The 23970-nt window shown below is 35.4% G+C and overlaps 1 protein-coding gene across 1 annotated transcript in view; it reads right to left on the reverse strand.

Annotated features, from left to right (window-relative positions):
- The window catches only part of TEX15 (testis expressed 15, meiosis and synapsis associated), a gene marked incomplete at its 3' end in the record, with an annotated part of 55562 nt that extends 39668 nt beyond the window's left edge, over positions 1-15894 (reverse strand). The window contains exons 1-2 of the mRNA XM_080830444.1: positions 15750-15894; positions 5249-5414 (exon numbers count right to left, since the gene is read on the reverse strand). Of these exons, the coding sequence (XP_080686570.1) occupies positions 5249-5414; positions 15750-15888 (305 nt within the window). The 5' untranslated portion in view covers positions 15889-15894. The remainder of the gene's footprint in view (positions 1-5248; positions 5415-15749) is intronic.
- Positions 15895-23970: the final 8076 nt, after the last annotated feature.

The following is a 23970-nucleotide window of genomic DNA, read 5'->3' on the forward strand; positions in this document are numbered from 1 at the left end:
TTAAAAAAAAAAAAAAGTTAGCTTAAAATAAATAGAATAGAGCTTTAATGTTCTCACCTTAACAACAAAATGAAATGGCTAATTATGTGAAATAAAAGATGAATTAACTAACATTATCATAGTAAACATTTCATAATATATATGTGTATCATATTTCAATAAAGCCAGAGGGAAAAATTTTTCTAATTCACACAAGAAGTCTGGATAAGGCAGTGTAGTACTTTTCTACTGCTGCTGTAACAAATTCTTACAGACTTAATGGATCGAAGAAAAGTTTCTTTTTTTTAAAAGATCCATTTATTTATTTTAAAGAGGGCAAACATGGAGAGGGGAAGAGAAAGAGGGAGAATCATGGAGCACACTTGTGGCTCGGGGGAGCCTGACAAGGGGCTTAATCACATGACTCTGAGATCATGACCTGAGCCGAAACTAAGAAGTTGGCCACTTAACCAACTGAGCCACCCAGATGTACCAACAAATCAAGTTTATTATCTTTCAGTTAAGTAGGACATAAGTCCAATAAGTCTCATTGGGTTAAAATAAAGGTGTCATCTGGATTGTATTCCTGTCTCAGGGTCTGGGGGAGGATGTCTTGTTCACAAAATTTAATTATTTGCAGATGGAGGACTAACATCCATTTCCTTTCTAGCAGTTAACTGTAGGCTGCTCCAAAGTTCTGGAAGTTACCTGCATTCCCCGAATCATAACACCTCTCCTCCATCATTAAAGCCAGAAAAAGCAGGCTGTATCCCTCTGAAATTTTTCTTCTGTCTGCTCTCTGACCCGTTCTTCTGTTGTCCTTTTATATTTCTAAGAGCTCATATCATGAGCCCACTCATTCATATTGGGCCCACAGAGGTAACCCAAGATCATCACCACCTGCCGGTTTGTGATGTCAACCAGATCTGTGGAATCCTTTTTGTTATGTAAAGTAACATATTCACAGATTGTAAGAATCAGGATGTGGGCATCTTTGGGGGTACACTATTCTACCTACAGAAGGCAGATTCTGAATTTACTCAGTTCCCCAACAATTTTAAGAATGTAAGTTTCTCTGCCTTGATTCTCCACACTGCTGTCCACAGTTTTTATCTTTGTCTAGCTCCTTTAAGTCTTAAAAAGGCTGTCAAGCAGTAGCTAGATCTATAAGCTTCCTTGCGTGCAGTCCTTAATAGAGTCACTGACTTCATCTCAGGATGTCCAGGCAAGTCTCATGCTGGGTTCTAATGAGCTATACAGACTAGGTTTGCACATCAGTAAACCAATAAAAAGAACAAGACAAAGAATAGTTTAATTATATAAGATGATTTAGAATTGTTAGAGATACTGCAGTCTACTAACTTGGTTACCTTTTATACATGTCCTTCTTCCAATATATATACTTTAAAAAGTATTCATGGCCACACAAAACACCTTCAATCCACCTTGCAGAAATGGAACCACCCAAAGTGTCATCCAGTCACTGCATCTAACTTCAGATCTATGTTGGGAGTAATATGCCTTCATTTCTAACAGGTCTGGATATAGATCTATATAGTTATCATCCATTCTGGCAATATATAGCTACAAGATTAAGTTATCTACACCCAAAAATACATTGGTGAAGGGAAAATAATAGGACAACTACAATTAAATTCAGAAAAGCGAAGAATGACACATTAATGGTGTTAAATGGCCCTTAGCAACAGTAATCTCTTTGAAAAGAAGCTAGGATTCTCTACCCTCAAAATTCCAAAGACTAGTAACCATAGCAAGATCACGTTTAGACAATGGTTGCAGTTAGAACTTTCAGTCTCCTGGCAACAAACCTCTAAAACCTTTGCACCCTTCAAGGCTTTGAATTTGAAATGACCTTTACTGCACTACTTCGAAACTATCCATTTCTTCCCCCCAATTGCATTTAAAATATATCTTTATTGTATAAACCTGAGTACTTCCCATTTACCTGGTAGAAAATACTTAAAAGGAAGTATGGGAAAGCTGAAGGCAACAGAATTGTGCTTTGCAGCACTTATTTCCTGTTAAATCTTTTTAAACCCAAATTCAAACTAACTTTGGAAAAGATGAATTCTTTACTTCAAGCTAACCTTATGAAACTGATCTATGATACCAGATCATAAGAAGAAAGGCTCTTTATTACCAAATCTGAATTTTAAAGGCCTTTTGTGTCCAAGCAGGACATGGCCAACACACCTTAACATCCTGAATTTCTGCATAATTTCCCCCAAAACCAAAGTCTCATGAAGCAGATATTTGTGCACAAGGTATAAAGGATTATCACCAACTTCTCAAGTTGGCACCCTTACTGCCCAGTCTTCAAGTTAAATCCATAGTGTAGAATCTCTTATTTGCCAGTACCCCTTTCCCAGCATGAAATTCGTTATCAGCTGGAATGCTGTTGACTTCAAGCACTAAAACTTGCTCAATTTGGCTAAATATAAGTTGACTACTTCTTCTTATTATAAGAAATTCAGAAATCAGGCAGCCTTTATCAGGCTTGATAGATTTCATGGCTCCAGATATCAGCAAGGATCCAGGTTTTTTCTCTCTCTCTGTCCTGCTGTCCTCAGCCTTAGGGTCATCCTAACACTAGTCTTTTTATTACCTCACAAGGGTGTTATCAGTAACTTAAACTACCTTGGTTCACAATGGCTTCTTTCCCAGAAAGCCCCCCCAGGCCAATCCATCTTGAGTGTGTTATTGACCCAAACTGATTTATTTCTGCCCACCCTTGAAACCAATCATTGATAAAGTAAATGAAATTAACCACAGATGGCTCAGACTACATCTGGAGTGAAACAAACTGAGATATCAAGTACTAATTCAATCACAACATTAAGCCAGGTACTGACAATCTTTAAAATGATATCCTTTCATGTAAATTTGAAAAATTTTTAAAGTAATCTTAAAACAAAAAGGGTCAAACTGATACAAATAAGGAAATGGACTTAAGAATAATTCAGTTTCTCTTTTACCCATTAAGACTAGCTCAATTTTCTTAACTCTTCAAAGCACCTCTCAAAACTCTTAAGAATAATCAGTCCCAGGGGAACCTGGGTGGCTCGGTTGTTAAGCGTCTGCCTTTGGCTTAGGTCATGATCCTGGAATAGAGTCCTGCATCCGGCTCCTTGCTCAGCAGGAAGCCTGCTTCTCCTTCTTCCTCTGCCTGCTGTTCCCCTTACTTGTACATGTGCACTCTCTCTCTCTCAAGTAAATAAAATCTTAAAAAAAAAAAAAAAGTAAGTATTTCCTTCGGCTCAGGTCGTGATCCTGGAGTCCCAGGATAGAGTCCAATATCGGGATCCCTGCTCAGCGGGGAGTCTCCTTCTCCCTCTGTCCCTCCCCCTTCTCATGCTCTCTCTCTCATTCTCTCTCTCTCAAATAAATAAATAAAATATATATAAAAAAAAGAATAATCAGTCCCTCATCTGTGCACCTATATCTCTATTACAACATTTTATTTTATATTTACTTGTATGTCTTTTAAACTAGAATGTGAACTCTTTAAGACAGAGAAAAACATTCATTGTTCTTCAAGGGTTATCAAATATGGTGTCTGACACAGCAGGTACTCAAATGTTTAACAATTGATGGAATACACAGGTGTTTAGATTTTTAACGCTTTTGCTGATTTCAGACTTAAGAAGTGGTAGATGGAATGCAGATAAGAAGTGGAAATTGGTATCCTTTGGAGATACTTGTTTTGCTGAGCCCATAGATATAATAACTCCTCTAAAGAGAATGACAGAAAGAAAAGCCATGGGGCACCTGGGTGGCTTACTCAGTTGAGCGTCCAACTCTTGGTTTCGGCTCAGGTCATGATCTCAGGGTGGTGAGAGAGAGAGCCCGGCGCCAGGCTCTGTGCTTGGGGGGGGGGGGGGCGGGAAGTCTGCTTGAGATTCTCTTCCTCTCCCTTTGACCCTCCCACCACTCTCTAAAAAATTAATAAAATCTTGAAAAAAAAGGAAGAAGAAACTCATGAAGCAGGTAAATCAGACAAAACCAGTATATGGTAGAAAGACCTATTAAACGAGTATAAAGTACTATGGGAAAAAATGAGTTTGTCTAATTGGACAAATAACTAAGAAATCAATATTTGCTGGGTGGTTGTTTATCTGCAATGTTCTAGCATATCGTGTATTTCTGGGTAATTTTTCTAATTTCTCTAACATCAACAGGTTGTAAATTAAGTGTTGGGCAGGGGAGCATTATGAAAAAGGACAAAATTTTAAAATGCCTAAAATAACTGAAATCAAAGAATACCAGGAATTAATTTTTGATCAAACTCTTAATTCAATCTGGAAGTGGCAGGATATATCCAGTCCATTCCACTTTTGCTCAAAATTATTGTTTTCTAGATGACAGAAATGCTATCAACTACATCTGTCATTCCTACCAATTCAAAGTGATATCAGAGGATAAGTATGTTTAAGTCAAGAGGAATTTATTCTAAAACAAAAAAAAGAAACCAAAAACATTCTAAAACAAGTTCTAAGTGTGGGTCCTTGATGAAGCTACAGTTAGGTTTTAAGTTAAATGCCAATTAGTGAAGGAGAAAAAAATCAGAAAATGAAAAAGGCAAAACTGTGTTCACATAGATCTAGATTAATAAATATAAAATGTTTACAATGGGAGCTCTGCATGTGCTTTTCTTCTTTCTTATAAAAACAAAATAATGGCTTATACCTTCCCCAAAAGTATAAGCAGTACCTTTAAAAAAAATTAAAATTAAACTAATTTAACACTCTGTTAACTATACTCAAATAAAAAAATTTTTTTAGAAGAAAAAGTGGCTCTAGTGGAAGAGCTGGAAATAGCCAGATACAATCCTGCCAAATTAAAACATCAGCTAAGTCTCTGAACAGTTGAATCAAGGGAAAAAAGTTATTTTCTGAATACTTTAACTATTTTATATTACACAGGAAGCACAGGGAATCTACAAAATAGGTGCTTAATAAATGTGCTGATGTAAGTTTCTGAAAAACTATCAAGATTAAAAAAATTACAAGTGTCTGAAATCTGTCTACATTAACCTGTAAAACTTACTAATCAAAATCTTACACTTAGCTCTTCACTATTACACAAGGCTACGAGAAACCAACAAATTAATAAATAATCTCTGTACCTATTTTCTTAGTAATACTTACCAAATTTCTACTCAAATGGTAGAAATTACTAATTCTTTATGACTTCATAGTAAAAATAAAAAACCCAAAATCTCAACCTTCTTTAGGTCATAGTAACTTACCTCTTAGAAGTAAAGTTTTTTTCCAACTCCTCATTGTGAACCAGTTTTGTATCCCCAAACCGCCATGATGATTGTAGATCACAACATAGATCAAGCTGGCACTGGTTAAGAGTATCATGTATGAAACTATACTCTCTAGTATTGGTGCAACAAGATGACAAGTAAACTAAAGATAAAGAAAAGGGAAGTGGTTATTTGACTTTAAAACTACATCTTTGTACATCTACATAATGACATACATAACTATAATATCAAAACCAGAAAAATGATGTTGGTAAAATCCATATATCTTAAGATTTTACCAGTTTTACAGGCACCTGTGTGTGTACAGTTCTGTGAAATTTTGTCCTTTGTGTGGATTCATGGCAACCACCATAATCAAGATATACTAGTGTTCCATCCCACAAAGATCTTCCTTGAGGTGTTTTAGAAGTAGAAACATACTGATAACTGTATTCCCTTTCTCTGCCTCTAAATCTTGAAAACTACTATTCTCCATCTCTATAATTTTGTCATTTCAAGAATGTGTTATAAGTAGAATGTTTTAGTTGTGACCTGTGGACATTGGCTTTTTTCATTCAGGATAATCCCTTTGAGAACCAACCAAGTTGTTACTTCAATAGATGTTTTTTTTTAATTGCTGAGTAAGTACTCTATGGTATGGATGTATCATAGTTTAACCATTCACTGGTTATAAACCTAGGTGGTTGTCTATTTTTGGCTATTACAAATAAAGCTGCTATGAACATTTGTGTATAGTTTTTTTGTGTGGATGTATGTTTTCATTTCTCTGGGATAAATGCCCCAAAGTGTAATTGCTAGGTCATTCGGTAGTTCCATGTTTAGTTTTTAAAGAAAACTATTGAACTGTTTTTCAAAGAGTGGCTAAGGTATCTGGTTTCTACTGGTTATATGACTTATTTTGTTTCTCCATATCTTTGCTAACATTTGGCATTGTTATTCTTTTAATTTCAGCTGTTTTAACAACTGGATAGTGATATCTCATTGTGGTTTCCATTTCCTTAATGGCTATGATGTTGTACATCTTTTTATGTTCTCATTTGCCATCTGTACATCCTCTTTGGTGAAATGTCTGTTTATGCCTTTTTCCTCACTAACTGGATTGTTTTACCACCTTTTTTAAGCTTAGTAATGAGTTTTGAAAGTACTTTATATGTTCTGGATATGAGTTCTTTTCATATATGTGATTTACAAGTGTTGGCAATGATGTAGAGAAAAAAGAACCCTTGTGCACTATTGGTGGAAATGAAGTTCTTCAAAAAATTAAAAATAGAAATACCATATGATTCAATAATTTCATTACTGGGTTTTCACCCAAAGAAAATGAAAACACAAATGTGAAAAGGTACAAGCACCCCTATGTTTGCTATAGCATTATTTACAGTAGCCAAGATACGGAAGCAGCCCAGGTGTCCAAGAATAGATGAATGGGTAAAGAAGATGTGATACACACACACACACACACACACACACACACACACACGCACATGCATATCCACACACAAAATGGAATATTACTCAGCCATTAAAAAGATGAGATCATGCCATTTGCAACAACATGGATGGACCTAGAGGGTATTATGCTAAGTAAGTCAGAGAGAGAAAGACAAATACCATATGATCCCACCTATATGTGGAAAATTAAAAACAAAAAAATGAATAAACAAAAAGTAGAATCAGACCTATACATAGTAAAACTGATGGTTGCCTGAGGGAAATGGGATGGGAGGATGGGCAAAATGGGTAAAGGGAAATGGGAGATACAGGCTTCTAGTTAAGGAATGCATAAGTCAGGGGGAGAAAAGGTACAGAGTAGGGAACATAGTCAATGGTACTGTATTAGTGTTGTATGGTAACAGATGGGAGCTATCCTAGTGGTGAGCACAGCATAATGTATACAATTGCTGAATCACTATGTTGTACACCTGAAAATAATGTAACATTGTGTATAAACTATACCCCTCCAAACCCAAAAGCCCCATTTTCTTCCACTCTAAAGTTCTCTTTTCACTTACCTGTCTTTCAGTAAGTAAGTTTTTTAATAGTGATGAAGCCAATTTATCTTTTTTTTTTCTTTTTTAAAGTTTATTTTTTTTGGTGATCTTTATACCTAACATGGAGCTTGAACTCACAACCCCAAGATCAAGAGTTGCATGCTTTACCAACTGAGCCAGCCAAGGGCGCACCCATGGTTGATTCTGAATTATTTTTTGTGTGAGTTAGGGAGAAGTTCCTTTTCTTGCCTATGGATGTTGTCCAGTTGCTCCAGCAACATCTGATGAAAAGACTACTTTTCTTGATTGAATATAACTTCGTAAAAATTAATTGAAAGAAAAATCAAATGAGCATATTAATGTGGGTCTATTTCTGGAATCTCTGTTCTGTTCCATTGATCTATCCCTCTGCCAATGCTGCACTATCTTGATTATTGTAGCTACATAGTAAGCCTTAGTACTGAGCAGAGTAATTACAAACACTTTCTTTTTCTATTTCTAAATTGTTTAAGCTATTTCTAGTTTCTTTGCCTTCTCATGTAAATTTGAAAATAAATTTGTTTATTTAGAAAAAGACTGGCCAGGATTTTGAGAAAAACTGCAATAAACCTAAATTCATGGAAAACCAGTATCTTCATTATGTTGAGTCTTCTAATCCATAACATTGAGTCTTCTAATCTATAAGTACACCTCCCTAATAACAAATTCTCCTTGATTTCTTTCATCAGCATTTGCAGTTTGTTTGTTTATTTGTGTATCTGACAGAGTGCCGTACAAGCAAGTGGGGGAGGAGCAGAGGGAGAGGGAGAGAGAGAGAATCTTAAGCAGGCTCTACGCACAGGGTGGGGTGGCGGAGGGGAGGGGGGTAGAGGGAGGAGAAGCAATTTCCCTGCTGAGCAGGAAGCCAGATGCGGGGCTCCATCTCAGGACCCGAGGATCATGACCTGAGCTGAAGGCAGTCACTTAACCAACTGAACCACCCAGGTGTCCCTTGGGAGTCTGATGTTTAACCAACTGAGCTACCTAGGTGCTCTAGTATTTGCACTTTAAAGCACAAAAACACTATATGTGTTTTGTTAGATTTATAAAAATGTATTTCAAGTTTTGGGCTTTTATAAATGGCATTATGTTTAATTTTATTTTGATTTTCATGTATTCTTAGCTAATATGTATTCAATTAATTTTTCTTTTTTTAATTGAAACAGTTGATAATACAGTATTACATTAGCTTCAGATATACAACATAGTGATTCAACAATTATATACGTTCAATATTTTATTCTTTCTTTACGGCTGAGTAATATTTGTGTGTGTGTGTGTACATACACATACCACACCTTCTTCATCCATCCATCCATCCATCCATCCATCCATCCATAGACACTCAGGTTGGTTCTACAGTTCTTCTATTTTGATCTCGCACCCAGGAAGCTTGCTGAACTTATTAGAGAATTTTTTTTCTTTTTTTGTAGATTCTTTGGGATTACCTATATAGACCATTATGTGACCTTCAAACAGAAACAATTTTATTTCTCCTTTTCCAATCTCTGTTTTTAAGTTAAATTTATTCCTTTTTGCACTGGCTACAATTTCCAGCACTATGTTTTTAAGAATGGCAAAAGAGAAAGTTCTTGCAGTCTTCTCTTATAGAGAAAGCTTCAGTTGTTCATCATTTAATGATGTTAGCTACATGTATCTTTCCTCCAGTTAAGGAAATTCCCCTGTTGTTAGTTTGCTGGGTCTCTATTCTGAGTGTTGAATCTAGTTGAATGCTGAATTTAGTTGAGTGCTTTTTTTGCAGTAATTAATATGATCATGTAATTCTTCTTTATCCCTTAAATACAGATTCACTTTCAAATATAAAACCAGGCTTGCATCCATGAAATAAAACTCCTTTGGAGGTAGTGTAAAATCATTTTATATACAGTACTGCTGAATTTTTGTATTTTATATAAGATTTCTGTGCCAATGTTCATAATGGATATTGGTATGTATTGTTTTTTTTTTTTGCATTACATTTGTCTGGTTTTAATACCAGGGTAATAGTGGCTTCATAAAATTATTTTCTATGTTCTGGAAGAGGTTCTGTAGAATTTGTATCAACTCTTTCTAAATTTTTAGAATTCTCCAGTAAAACCATCTGGGCCTAGAGATTTCTTTACAACAGTGTTTTCAATTATGAATTCAATTTCTGCAATAGTTATAAATAAGGGTGTTTGAATAATCTACTTAGTATTGTGTGTGTTTTATTACTTTGTACTTTTGACAAACTGGTCCATTTCAGCTAAGGTGTCAAGTTTATGTAAGTAGATCTGTTCATAATATTTCCTTTTTAACCTCTAAATGCCATGGGTCAGAAATGCTATTTCATTTTATTCCTGATAGTGGAATTTGTGGCATTTGTGTCTTCTGTCAGTCTTGCTAAGGTTTGTCAATTTTTTAATCTTTTCAATCAACCAGCTTTTTTGTTTCATTGACTTTCCTTCTTCTGCTTGTTTTGGGTTTGTTATTTTTCTTCTATTTTCTTAAGGTGAAGCTGAGATCACTGTTACGAAATCCTTCCTATTTTGTAAATTTAATTCCAGTATAGATTACATATAGTGTTATATTAGTTTCAGGTGTACAATATAGTGATCCAACAATTCTATACATTACTTAGTGTTTATAAGTGTACTTTTAATCCCCTTCACCTATTTTACCCATCCCCCTGCCCACCCTCCCCCACCGCTAATTATAAGCTCGTTCTGTATAGTAAGAGTCTGGTTTTGGTTTGTATCTTTGTTTTCTTAAATTCAACATTATGATTTTCTTAAATCATATGGTATTTGTCCTTCTCTGACTTATTTTGCTTAGCATTGTACTTTCTAGATCCATCCATGCTGTTGTAAATGGCAAATTTCATTCTCTTTTATGTTTGATTAATATTCCATTGGGTGTGCATGTGCATATATACCACATCTTCTTATCCATTCATCTAACAGTAGACACTTGGGCTTCTTCCATAATTTGGATACTGTGAATAATACAGCAGTAAACATAGAGGTGCATAGATCTTTTGAATTAGTGTTTTTGTGTTATTTGGGTAAATACCCAGTAGTAATATTACTTGATAATATGAAATCTTCCTATTTTCTAATGTATTTAGTGCTATAAATTTGTTAGCAATCCTTTAGCTGTGTCCCTCAAATTTGATATGTTACATTTTCATTTTTAATTGATGTATATTTTTATTTCCCTTGAAATTTCATCAGTTATTTGGAAATGTGTTATTTATTTTTCATTTGTTTGGAGACTTACATATTACTTTCTGTTAATTTCTACTTTGCATATGGTCCAAGAACACATTCTGCAGGACTCCAATTCTTTTAAATATGTTGAGATGTGTTTTGTGGCCCAACATATGTCTATCTAGATAGGTGTCAAATCAGCACTTGAAAAGAATGTCTACTCTGCTGTTGTTGGGTGAAGTTATGTACAAATGTCAATTACATTCTGTGGCTTGACAGTACTAAGTTCTTCCATATTTTTGCTGATTTTTTGCCTTGATTTGGGGGTTAAACTCATGGGGCCTGAACTTCACAACCCTCACATAAAGACCTGAGCTGAGATCAAGAGTTGGATGCTGAATCAACTGAGCCACCCAAGTGCCCCAACTGCTGGTTTTCTGTCTCAATAGTTTTATTTTTTTTAATTGAAATTCAAGTTACTTAACATATACTGTAGTATTAGTTTCAAGAGTAGAATCTGGTGATTCATCACTTACTTATAATACACCCAGTGCTCACCCCAACAAGTGCCCTCCTTAATGCCCATCACCCATTTAGCCCATTCTCCCACGAGCCCACCCATCTTCAACCCTTAGTTTGTTCTCTATAGTTAAGAGTCTCTTATGGTTTGCCTACCTCCCTGTTTGTATCTTACTTTTCCTTCCCTTCCCCTATGTTCATCTGTCTTATTTCTTAAACTTCACATATAAATGAAATCATATAATATTTTACTTTCTCTGATTTATTGTGCTTAGCATAATACACTCCATCTAGTTCCATTCACATTGTTACAAATGACAAGATTTCATTCTTTTTGACTGCTGAGTAATATTCCATTGGGGTGTGTGTGTGTGTGTGTGTGTGTGTGTACACACATCACATCTTCTTTACCCATTCATCAGTCAATGGACATTTGGGCTCTTTCCATAATTTGGGTATTGTTGATAATGCTGCTATAAACATTGGAATGCATGTGCCCCTTCAAATCAGCATTTTTGTATCCTTTGGATAAATACCTAGTAGTGCAAGTGCTGGGTCATAGAGAAGTTCTATTTTTAACTTTTTGAGGAACCTCCATACTTTTCCAGAGTGGCTATACCAATTTACATTTCCACCCACAGTGTAAGAATGTTCCCCTTTCTCTACATCCTTGCCAACATCTGTTGTTTCCTGAGTTGTTCATTTTAGCCATTCTGACAGGTGGTATCTCACTGGGATTTTGATTTGTATTTCCCATATGATGAGTGATGTTGAGCATCTTTTCATGTGTCTGTTAGCCATCTGGATGTCTTCTTTGGAAAAATGTCTATTCATGTTTTCTGCCCATTTCTTAACTGGATTATTTGGTTTTTGGTGGGTGTTGAGTTTGGTAAGTTCGCTATAGATTATGGATACTAACCCTTTATCAGATATGTTGTTTGCAAATATCTTCTCCCATTCCAAAGGTTATCTTTTAGTTTTATTGATTGGTTCCTTCACTCTGCAGACACTTTTTATCTTGATGACTGATGAGGCTAGGACTTCCAGTATTATATTGAACAACAGTGGTGAGAACCAATATCCCTGTTGTGTTCCTGACTCTAGAGGAAAAGCTCTCAGACTTTTTTTCCACTGAGGGTATTAGCTGTGGGTCTGTCATATATGGCCTTTATGATGTTGAGGTATGTTCCTTCTATCCCAACTTTCTTGAGAGTTTATATAGAGAAAGGATACTGTATTTTGTCAAATGCTCTTTTGGCATCTATTGAGAGGATCATGTTCTTGTACTTTCTTTATTAATTTGGTGTATCATGTTGATTGATTTGTGGATTTTGAACCACCTCCACAGCCCAGGAATAAATCCCACTTAATCGTGGTGACTAATCCTTTTAATGTACTGTTGGATTCAATTAGCTAGTATCTTGTGGATAATTTTTTCATCCATGTTCATCAGGAATATTGGTAATTCTTTTTATTGGGGATTTTGTCTGGTTTTAGTTCTACCAATTTTTGAGAGAGGTGCACTAAAGTCTCCAACTACATTTCTTCTTTCAGTTTTAACAATTTTGCTTCATGCATATTGAAGCTCTGTTGTTTGGTGCATACTCATTGAAGTTTGCAATGTCTTCTTGGTAGACTGACCCTTCCATCATTATGCTCTATCTTTGTTCCTAGTAATTTTCTTTCCTCAGAAGTCTACTTTATTGAATATTAACAAAGCTACTCTCACTTTATTTTGATTGTTTGCATGGCCCATCTTTCTGCTTATCTTTATTTTCAAAAAATGTGTATTACTATATCTGAAGTGAATTTATCCACAGTATATATTTGAGTCATGTCTTTAATATATTGTGTCAACTTCTGTTTTTTAATTGGTATATTTAGACCATTGACACTTAATATAACAGATACATTGGGGCTTAAGCCTGCCATCTATCTGTTTATTTTTCCCTTCATTGTTCAATTCTCTATTTCATTTTCCTGACCACCTATGGGTTGCTTGAACATTTAAAAAATTCATTTTTATCTATATTCATAAAAACTTTTAATTCTGAGGTTAACTGTAGATTCACATGTAGTTGTAATACATAACATAGAGAGAGCCTGTACCCATTCACCCAGGTCCCTCCAAAGGTAGTATCTCACTTTATATTTCCTCCAAATTCCTAGAGAATCACATCACAGAATGTTATAATTTTTCTCCAGCTGTCAGATACAATTAGAAGACTCAAGAGGGGGTGCCTAGGTGTCTCAGTTGGTTAGGCTTTGGCTCAGGTCATGATTTTGGGGTCCTGGGATTGACTGCTGCATTGGGCTCCCTGCTTGGTAGGGAGCCTGCTTCTCTCTTTCCATCTCCTCCTGCTTGAGAGCTATCTCTCAAATAAATAAGTATAATCTTAAAGAAAAAAAAGAAAAAGAAGAGAAAAGACAAAGAAAACTCAAGAGAAGGATGGCCCCATTAAATTTCCCTATATTTTGACTCTCCCTAGTGTTTGTTCTTCATTCCTAATGTTCCCAGATTTTTTATTTTGACCATTTCTCTTTAGGGAACTTTGTATAACCATTCTTTCAGGGTAGATCTGCTGACGTAAAATTTTTAGTTTACTTCATCTGACAATGTTTACTTCACTTTTGTTCCTGAAGTGTATTTCTGCTAGGGACAGAACTCTGGGTTGACAGTTCTTTTCTTTCTATACTTGAAAATATGTCACTTCCTTTGGACTCCATGATTTCTAAGGAGAAATCTTCTGTCATTCAAAAAATTCTTCCCCTATAAGGGTACCTGGCTGGTTCAGTCAATAGAGTGTGTGACTCTTGCTCTTGGGGTCGTGAACTCAAGCCCCTGCTGGAAGAAAAACTTACTTTAAAAACATTTTTCTTTCCCCCAAGGATCCTGGGTGGCTCAGTTGGTTGGATGGCTGACTCTTGGTTTTCGGCTCAGGTCATGATCTCAGGGCCCTGGGATTGACCCCTGTGTCAGGTTCTGCACTCAAAGAGAAGTCTGCTTCAGGATTTTCTCCCTCTCCCTCTGCCCCTCCTCTGCATGCTCTCTAAAAAAAATAAATCTTAAAAAAGTTGTTTTCCCCTATAGATATATGGTTGCTCTAGTTGCTTTCAAGATTTTGCTGTCTTTAGTTTTTGGAAATTTGATTATGATGTGCTGTAGCATGGACTTTTTCGGGTTTATCATATTTATTAAAGCTTATTTGGCCCTCTGACTACATAGGTTTATGTCATTTTCCAAATGTGGGAGATTTTTAGCCAATATTTCCTCAAATACTTTTCCACACTCTTTCTCTTTTACTTTGGGGACACTGAGGATAAAAAAGTTTAATCTTTTATTATTGTTCCACATGTCCCTGAAGCTCTGCCAATTTTTTTCTATGTTGTTCAGACTGAGTAATGTCTATTGTTATTATCTTCAAATGCACTGACTCTTCCCAATGTCTTCTCAATTTATCTCTGGAACCCATCCACTGAGTTATTTCAATTATTGTATTTTTCAGTTCCAAAATTTCACTTGGTTCTTTGTTACATTTTCCATTTCTTTGCTGAGATTTTCTAGTCTTCTTTTGTTTCAAGAGTGTTCATGATTGCTTACTGAAACATTATAATGGCTGCTTTAAAAGCCTTGTCAGATAATTCCAACTTCTGTTTCATCTGCCTGTTGGCATTTGTGGATTATCTTGTCTCATTTAAGTTGAGATTTTCCTGGTTGGTGGTAAATGAATGATTTCAAAAAATTATATCTTGGTCATTTTGGATATCAAGAGTAAGATACTCTGGATCATATTTAATCTTGGGTTTTAGCAAACTTCTACTGAAACTGAGCCAGCAGGGAAATCTGCCAGTAGGGGAAGGGGGTTGGGTAATCGATTCTTTAGTACCAGGTGGGACTGACATCCTGGCTCTCCACAGGGTCTCCAATGACACTGTGGGGGATGCTTTATTACGTAGAAGTCAATACTCCCGACTCAGCCTCCACTGACAGAGTGGGAGAGGGATGGGTGCTTTCTAATTGGCAGGTGTGATAGAAGTCCAGGCTCCTACTTGGTTTTTATTGGCTCTACTCTAAGTGAGAAGGGGTGGCTTATTATCATAGAGGAGGGGTAGAAAACCATGGATACTGCAAGGGCAGGGGATGGCAGGGAGGGGAACTTGTTACTGCCATGAAGGGGAAAGGCATAAGTGGAAGTCTAAGTCCTCCACTTAAGCCTGTGCTAACAAAGGTGTGCAGGTTATATTCCACCCCCCTAGTTTTTTGTAGAAGTAAGGTATTTATTGTCAACCAGGTTTCTGTTTCTCTAGGATGTGCCTTTCTCAGTTCTTGGCAAGGGAGAACAGACTTTTCTTGGGGCTTTCTATGTCTGTTCCAGCTGGCATTCCTGGACTGTTGGCATCGAATCTAAGACATGGAGGAAACAAAAAAATAAAATCTAGAGAACTTACTGCAATGACATTCTTGATTTCCAGGGTTCTTAGCTGGTCCATTTTCTTCTCTAAACTTTTCAAAGTCTTCTAATATTTGTTTTATGCATGATATCCAGAATTTTTAAGTGTACTTATGAGATATGTCTGTTCCATGAACCTTTGTGTGTATACATGTGTGTTTAAGGAATTAAAGGAATGACTTAACCAAATTTTATATAGTCAAAACAAGACAAACATAAACTAAGAATCAGAGAAATGTAGTAATAGTTATGAAATAAACCTATTTCCCATAGAGACAGTATATATTACCTTTCCCAGCTGTCCTTCTGATCTTGGGAATAGTGAATTTTTTCAGAGGATTGACTTCTACACCAGTGACTAATAAAGGTTCACTTGTTGAGTTCATTTTCCATAGTGTCTTGTGTTTAGCAATCTCTTTCATTTCCATTTTGTTGGTGGCCTAAAATCGAACCCAAATTATTAAACAAAAGGTCAATAAATACACAAGAGGCAATGGCAGTAAAAGGTTTAAAAATTCTTACATGGAATTAAATATATATTATTGGTCACATTGACAACTGATTCCAATCTCAATTTGCCAGGTTACCTAAAATAAAAAATGAACTAACAACTTCAGCTTTTCTGTAATTTTTTGAATATTTATTTTATAGTTTCTAATAGTTCTTTTCTATGTAATTTATGTAACTATAATTGGGTAAACCAAAAGTCTGTGTTCCCAAAAAGCTTAATAACTTCCAAACAATTTTTGTTCACATTTGGTAAAATTCTTGGCAAACAGTCTATTTTTTAAAGTATTTTGCTGACACATTTCTGTGAATAGAATGATATTCTCTAAATCAGAATCTCTGCCTCTGGAAGAAACTTACTAAAGTTATAAACTAACTACTGCACGACTATCCCACATTGCCTAAGCAGTCACCCGTCACCCCACTGGCTATTGTTCCACAGCATCACTCTAAATGGATTAAGACCTCATATATTATCATACTACTAACAGACTTCTTTTCTTCCCTCTTTCTTTCTCTCTCCAGCCCTCCCCCCCCCCCACCCAACACAATAATTCTTAACCTTTCAAGTAGAACTCATACTAGGTATTGAAGGAGAGTTATGGAGCCTACACACAGAGAAATATATGCAGACATGGATCTTTCATACCATTTCATAATATGGTTCACAGGCCTCCTGATAGCTATCAACTGCTTGGTTCAAACGTAGGTCATAATGTACATTAACAGCTGCCAAAATTCTATAGACAGATCACAAAGGAGAAGATTCTACAGAAAGTTCACAGAAGATCTTGCCCTCAATCGCCACTTCACTATTTATGAAAGACAATCTTACAACCTCCCAATCAAACATGGATCAGAATAGGAAATGGAAAAAGAGGACAGAGACCTCTAGAAAGAGAAGGAAATCAGGCTTTTTCTCATCCGGTGTCAATAATAGACACTAGCAGTGTTGCCTCCTAACAAGAATACCCTTCAGATACACTAGCTTGAGCCAAGGTGCCTGGCTGGCTCAGTTGGTAGAGCACATGACTCTTGATCTTTGGGTTGTGAGTTTGAGCCCTGTGTTGGAAGGGAAGAATAGCTTATTTAATAAATTAAATTACAAAAAAAAAAAAAAAACCCTCTTCAGTTAATCATGATCTATACCTATTGCACACAAAGGTATACTATCATCAGTTGAATAAGAGCCAAGTACTGCAACAATACTCAATATTGCCTTTAGCTACAGTTAAATTCTATTTTCAGTAAAGACAAATACTATCTCAGCTCTCTGGTTTCTTATAAAATATTCCTCTAATAGAATTTATTAATAAAGTAGATCTCTGAAATTCACTGATTTTGTTCCTTAGTGCTTAGGATAATACTTAGCCACAAAGTAGCTAAGTTAGAAAGTTTTTTTTTTTTTTTTTTAATTAAGCTCTATTCCCACCATGGGACTTGAACTCATAACCCTGAGATCAACAGTCACATACTCTACTGAGTGAGCTAGACAGATGCCCCTCAAAGTAGCTAAGTTAAAAACTATGATGAAAGATGAATATTCAGGGCACAATGGTATTCAATGTTTTTCATTAAATAAGTTGCACCCAGCAATTTTTCAAGTAGGAATAATACTCTTTTAAACTTCAGCCAAACAAATCAGCCATGTTAAAGTAGTAACAAATCCATACAGATCTTTACATTCATATATCACAATTCCATAACCATTATATTTATACTATTTTTATATACACATGCAAATTTTTCCCATTACATACTGCAGAATATATACAATAGTCCTATAACCACTGTCCATGTATTTACATATATCACTTATTTTTATATATGTAAAAATAAAATCAGGAAGTCTGAATTCTGAGTATTCATGCTGAGGCTGTCCTATTAGATCCTGGGTTATTCTAGGTGAGCAGTAGAAAGAGAAGAATCATTAGCCATCAGGGAAATCAAAATCAAAACCACACTGAGATACCACCTTACACCAGTTAGAATGGCAAAAATTAACAAGGCAAGGAAACAACAAATGTTGGAGAGCATGTGGAGAAAGGGGAACTCTCTTACACTGTTGGCGGGAATGCAAGTTGGTACAGCACTTTGGGAAACAGTATGGAGGTTCCTCAGAAAGTTAAAAATAGAGTTACCCCCATGACCCAGCAATTGCACTACTGGGTTATATACCCCAAGGATACAGATATAGTGAAAAGAAGGGACACATGCACCCCAATGTTCATAGCAGGAATGTCCACAATAGCTAAACTGTGGAAGGAGCAGAGATGCCCTTCAACAGATGAACAGATAAAGAAGATGTGGTTCATAGGTACAAATGGAATATTACTCAGCCATCTGAAAGGATGAATACCCACTATTTGCATCAACATGGATGGAACTAGAGGGGATTATGCTAAGTGAAATAAGTCAAGCAGAGAAAGGCAATTATCATATGGTTTCACTCATATGTGGAACACAAGGAATAGCATGGAGGACATTAGGGGAAGAAAGGGAAAACTGAGTGGGGGGAAATCAGAAGGGGATACAAACCATGAGAGACTATGGACTCCAGGAAACAAGCTGAGGATTTCAGAGGGGAGGAGAATGGGGGAATGGGTTAGCCTGGTGATGAGTATTAAGGAGGGCACGTGTTGAAATGAGCATAGGGTGTTATACACAAATAATGAATCATGGAACACAACATCAAAAACTAATGATGTACTGTATGGTGACTAATACAGCACAATAAAAAAAAAGAAAGAGAAAAATCAATTTTAAAAACTTCAGGAATAGTTAATGCACAGGGCACAGCACATATTAGGTCCTTAACAGATATTTGAATGAATGAATGAAAAAAGATCAAACAAACCCAAAGCAGAAAGGTTTCCCAACAACTAAAACATCTTGTATATTATGAGCATATTTAAGCTAATACATTTAAGGATTATACAAGGGGCGCCTGGATGGCTTAGTCAGTTAAGCATCTGACTCTTGATTTCAACTCTGGTCATAATCTCAGGGTTGTGAGATCCAGGCCTCATTTAAGCTCCATTGCTCAGCACAAAGTCTGCCTGAAATTCTCTCTCCCTCTGTCCTCGCCCCTGCTTGTGCTCACTCTCTCTCTTTAAATGAATAAAAAATCTTTTAAAAAAGTATTATACAAAATAATTCTAAGAAAAACTTACTAAAAGTGATTCAAGAAAGAATTAAAAGAATTCATCATCTTAATACTATTAAGAAGAAATTAAGTTAGTAGTTACAAATGGATTATAAAAATAAAAATGATATTAATGTATCATAAATAAGCAGAGTACATCCTAGAAACACAAGGGAGATTTAGCAATAGAAATATGTACATTTCACTTACTACATAAACCTTCTAAAAAAGAAAAATCAAGTGATTATCTCAATAGATGCAGAAAAGCATCTAATCAAATTCAAAATTTATTTTTTAAAAAAGTTTAGTAAAGAGGAATCGACAGAAACATTTATAATTTGATAAGTATCTACCAAAAATTTATAGCAAATTGCTAAATATCAGAAGCACTACCTTTTAAATCAAGAATAAAGCAAGAATGGCTTTGTTTCCCTTATTTCTGCTTCCTTTCAACAGTAGGCTGTTATGATTGTCTAAGTAAAATTCACTCTTCATCTGTCTAAAACTTCATCCAAGTTTTCTCCTTCAAGTTGAGACTCACATTCTTTCACTCCCAGAAATTCCCAAATCTTTTTCCCTTCCTCTTTAGCTTGCCTTTATACCTTTTATTTCACAGGGGCAGATGGCAAGAAAGGCAAAAATCATGTTTCTAATTTTGGTTCTACCATTAACTAATAATATTATGACAGGCAAAATGCCTAACTTCTTTGAGACTAATAATAGTATCAATACCTCACACAGAGGTCTATTTTAAAAGAATATTTGGGGAAGCCTGGGTGGCTCAGTCAGTTAAGTGTCTGCCTTCAGCTCAGGGTTTGATCCCAGGACCTTGGGATCTAGCCCTGCATCGGGTTCCCTGCTCAGTGGGGAGCCTGCTTTTTCCTCTCTCTCTGCCTGTTGCTCCCCTGCTTGTGCTCTCTGTAATATTTGTACTGGGTTTCCTAAGACCATCACCAAACACTGAGGACTTGAAATGCTTGTAAGATTAGAGATTACTGAATAAACCCCAAAATCTTTTATCTGATTACTATCAATGTCTTAATAAGAGAATTAGGTATTTCAACTGAAAAACTTCGAGCCCTAGAGTTTCTCTAATAAGTTTCAACTGCTATCACTTATGAAAAGGTTTCTTAACATAAAGTAACTGAGAATAACTCCAGATACACAAAGCATTAATGAGAAAGTTTTTTTCAGTTCTCCTTCAAACTTTTATATGAGTCAGCTTGTTATTAACTTTAAAATCTCTGAAAGTTTGTTGATCTCTCTTTAACAACAAAAAATGCCTTTGTTTCAGAATTTTCTGGCAAATAATACTGCTCTATTTTAACTTGTTTTTACAATTACCTTTTATTTGTGCCAAATATTGATTTTCTATTCATTTTCCATCCCAAAATATACTCGAAAAAAGTCTATTTTAGAATATTACAGTAATTACTGTAATGACGATACGTAATGATGATCAGCAAAGATCATTCATTCCTCTTCTAGTAATCTTAGGACAGAGTTCCTGATGAATAAATAAATGATGAATAAGCAATATTCTCAGAACTTTAGTCACAAAAGTAAATTCTGAGTTCTTCTGTAGAGTGCTAAAGGGTTCAGACTAAGAATTATTTCTGATAAACAAAAGGTTAAATCAGATCATACATATGATAAACTATATGTACACTTAGTGAAATTAAGCCAAGAATCCCTCAGTTAAAACTACACAGTGCAGAGATGAAATACATTTTTGCCCTATTTTTCATTTTACAGATCAGGGATTGGCAAATTATAGTCTACTCTTAGTTTTCATAGGAACTATAAGCTATACGACAAAAAATCAAGAATAGTGTTTCATGTCACTTAAAAATTACATGAAATTCAAATGTAAGGGTCCCACACTAAGTTTTACTGGGACACAGCCACAATCTGTCATCTACAGCTGCTTTACTATTAAAAAGCATAGCTGAGTAAATGTGACAAGAGACCCTATGGCCTACAAAGACTAAAATGTTTACTATCTAGCCCTTTACAGAAAAGTCTGCCAAGCCACTAGAGATGAAGTAATACAACTAAATATCAAAGATTTGGGACAATAAAAACTAGGTCTCATGATTTCTGTTTCAAGGCTCTTTCTCCTATTATCTCTCCAATGAATTCTGAATTTCATCCCGACTCACTTTGCTTCTCTGCCCAAAAGCATTTAAACAAGTTCAAACCTGATCATTTTTAAAACAAAGGAGAAGGGGGATCTGGGTGGCTGAGTCGGTTAAGTGTCCATCTTCAGCTATGTCATTATCCCAGGGTCCGGGGATAAAGCCCCCCACTGGGCTCCTTGCTCAGTGGGGAGTCTGCTTCTTCCTCTCCCTCTGCCCCTCACCCCACTTGTGCGCACGCGCTCTCTCTCTCTCTCTCTCAAATAAATAAATAAATAGGGGCGCCTGGATGGCTCAGTGGGTTAAGCCTCTGCCTTCAGCTCAGGTCATGTTCTTAGTGTCCTGGGATCGAGCCCCACATCGGGCTCCCTGCTCAGTGGGGAGCCTGCTTCCCCCTCTCTCTCTGCCTGCCTACCTCTCTGCCTGCTTGTGATCTCTGTCTGTCAAATAAATAAATAAAATTTAAATAAATAAATAAATAAATAAATAAAATCTTTAAAAATAAAAATAAAATAAAAACAAAGGAGAATCTGTTAGGTCATATTTGTCCTTATTTAGATCAACTCCCACTCCCTCCTCAATCTACTTCAATTTCCGGCTCCACCTCAATAGCGATCTTCAGTCACCAGTGATTTTTCACATCAGTATCTCACTCATTTAAGTACGCTTCTGGCTCATAACTTACTTGGCCTTTCTACCTTCAATACTGTTGACTAATCAGTTCCTGAAATAATACTCTTCCCCTGACTTTTGTGACTTCATAATCCTGACTTCAGGTGGTGCTTTCTCAGTCTTTTAATAATTCATCTTTATTTGGCTTTTATTATTGTTTTAATTAATTTTTACTTATATAAGGGAAATAAGAGAATATTCTCTTCAAATATTTTTTTAGTATTTTATCAAGCTAATTTTAGTCAACAACAAAAACAGAATCTTGTAGTTTTAATTTGCATTTCTTTCATTACTAGCGAGGTTGAGACATTTTATTTTTTTCCTATCACTTGTTCCCATCTTTTTCTCTGTTTTTTTCTTTTTACAGGTTTTAAAATGATTTGTAAGGACTCTGTATATAGAGAAATTAGTTTTTGAAATAATAAGTGTTGCAATATTTTTGTCTTAATTTCATTTATGGCATTTGTTTCCCATAGCAAAATTTTAGTTTTTGTGTAGTTTAATTTCTCATTCTCTTATTATACTGGATTTTTATCCTATTACCAGAAGCATGTGAAGAGTTCTAGTTGTACCATATCCTCACCTCATTTGTTATTAGCAGACTACTATCTGCCAGTCTGGTATCTGTCAGTGCTATCTCACTATGGTTAGTTTGCATTTGTTTGATTTTTGATGAGACTGAGTATATTTATTGGTCATTTGTTTTCTCAAACTTGTGATATGCCTGTTCAAGTTTTTTATCCACTTTTATGTGAGGTTATTTATTCTATAGATTTGCAAAAATTTTTTTCAGATACTAGCTCTTCACCAATCATAACTTGTTGCAAATAATTTTCCCTCACTTTTTAAACTTATTTTTTCACTTTTTTGAACAAAAATATTTAATGTAGTTGAAATTATGAACTTTTCCTTTAGATTTATTTTTGGTTTTGATCAAATTTAAGAAATGATTCTCCCCAAGGTTTAGATAATCTCCTCTATTCTCTTCTAAAAGTTGTATAGTTTTGCCTTTTACTTTTAAGTGTTTAAATCACCTGAAATTCATTTTGGTCTGAGGTAAGTAAGAAGGGCTCAATTTTTCCATATCAGTATCAAATTATGCTAGCATTTACTTGAAAAATCTTTCCCTGTTTATCTATGATATCTTTAACATAAATCAACTTTCAATATATGCATGAATTCTAGGCTCCAATTTGTTTTACTAGTTGATGTTTTTCTGTATTCCTGCACCAACACCATACCACAGAGTAACTGATATATGTTTGGACAAAACCAAAAGAAAAGAAAAAACAAATCTTGTTCTTCTGAAGCATCTTTGCTTTTACATACATATTTTAAAATGTTTGTCTAATAAGAAATCTTGCTTAGGCTTTAATTGAAAATTCACTGAATCTACCACTGATCCAGGACATTGTTTTACTAGTCTTCTTGTCTTAAACATGGGCTATCTCCCCACTTATTCATTTCTTTTCTGGTCATCTTGTTTATTCTGCCACAGCCAAATTTTAGAATCTTTTAGAAAGACTACCATGTGAATATCAGCAAATCCTTTTGGAAAAGATGAGCCATCTGTTGAGTCCTACCTTCCCTTGGGGCCATTAATATGAATCAGACACAAAGGTTTATAGTAACTACACAGTAATTCCAGTAGCTACCTGGACTCACTACAGCAAATAATGAGGAAGATTAAAAAAAAGAAAGAAAAGAAAAAAGCCAACATAATTCCCAAGAGAATATCTCTACTCTGTTGATACTTGTTTTACTGAGGTGTAGAAGATTTAGACAAGTAGAACACGTGTGCTTCTGAAAACCAGTGCTCATATCAAACACTACTCTAGAAAGATGTGCTGTATCAAAAGAAAAATGTCATACATTAGAATGCACTATTTATCTAAACTCCCAGAGATTTATAGTAAAATTATACCAATTTGGACTACTAGGGAAGAATAAAATCTTACTACCTGGGGGCGAATGTAATAAATATATTATGAAATGTTGACAAAAAAACCCCGAGAATTATCAAATAAAAATTAAGAAAAACTCTAGAC

Source organism: Martes martes, assembly GCF_963455335.1.
Source record: "Martes martes genome assembly, chromosome: 2".
Classification (NCBI taxonomy): Eukaryota; Metazoa; Chordata; class Mammalia; order Carnivora; family Mustelidae; genus Martes; species Martes martes.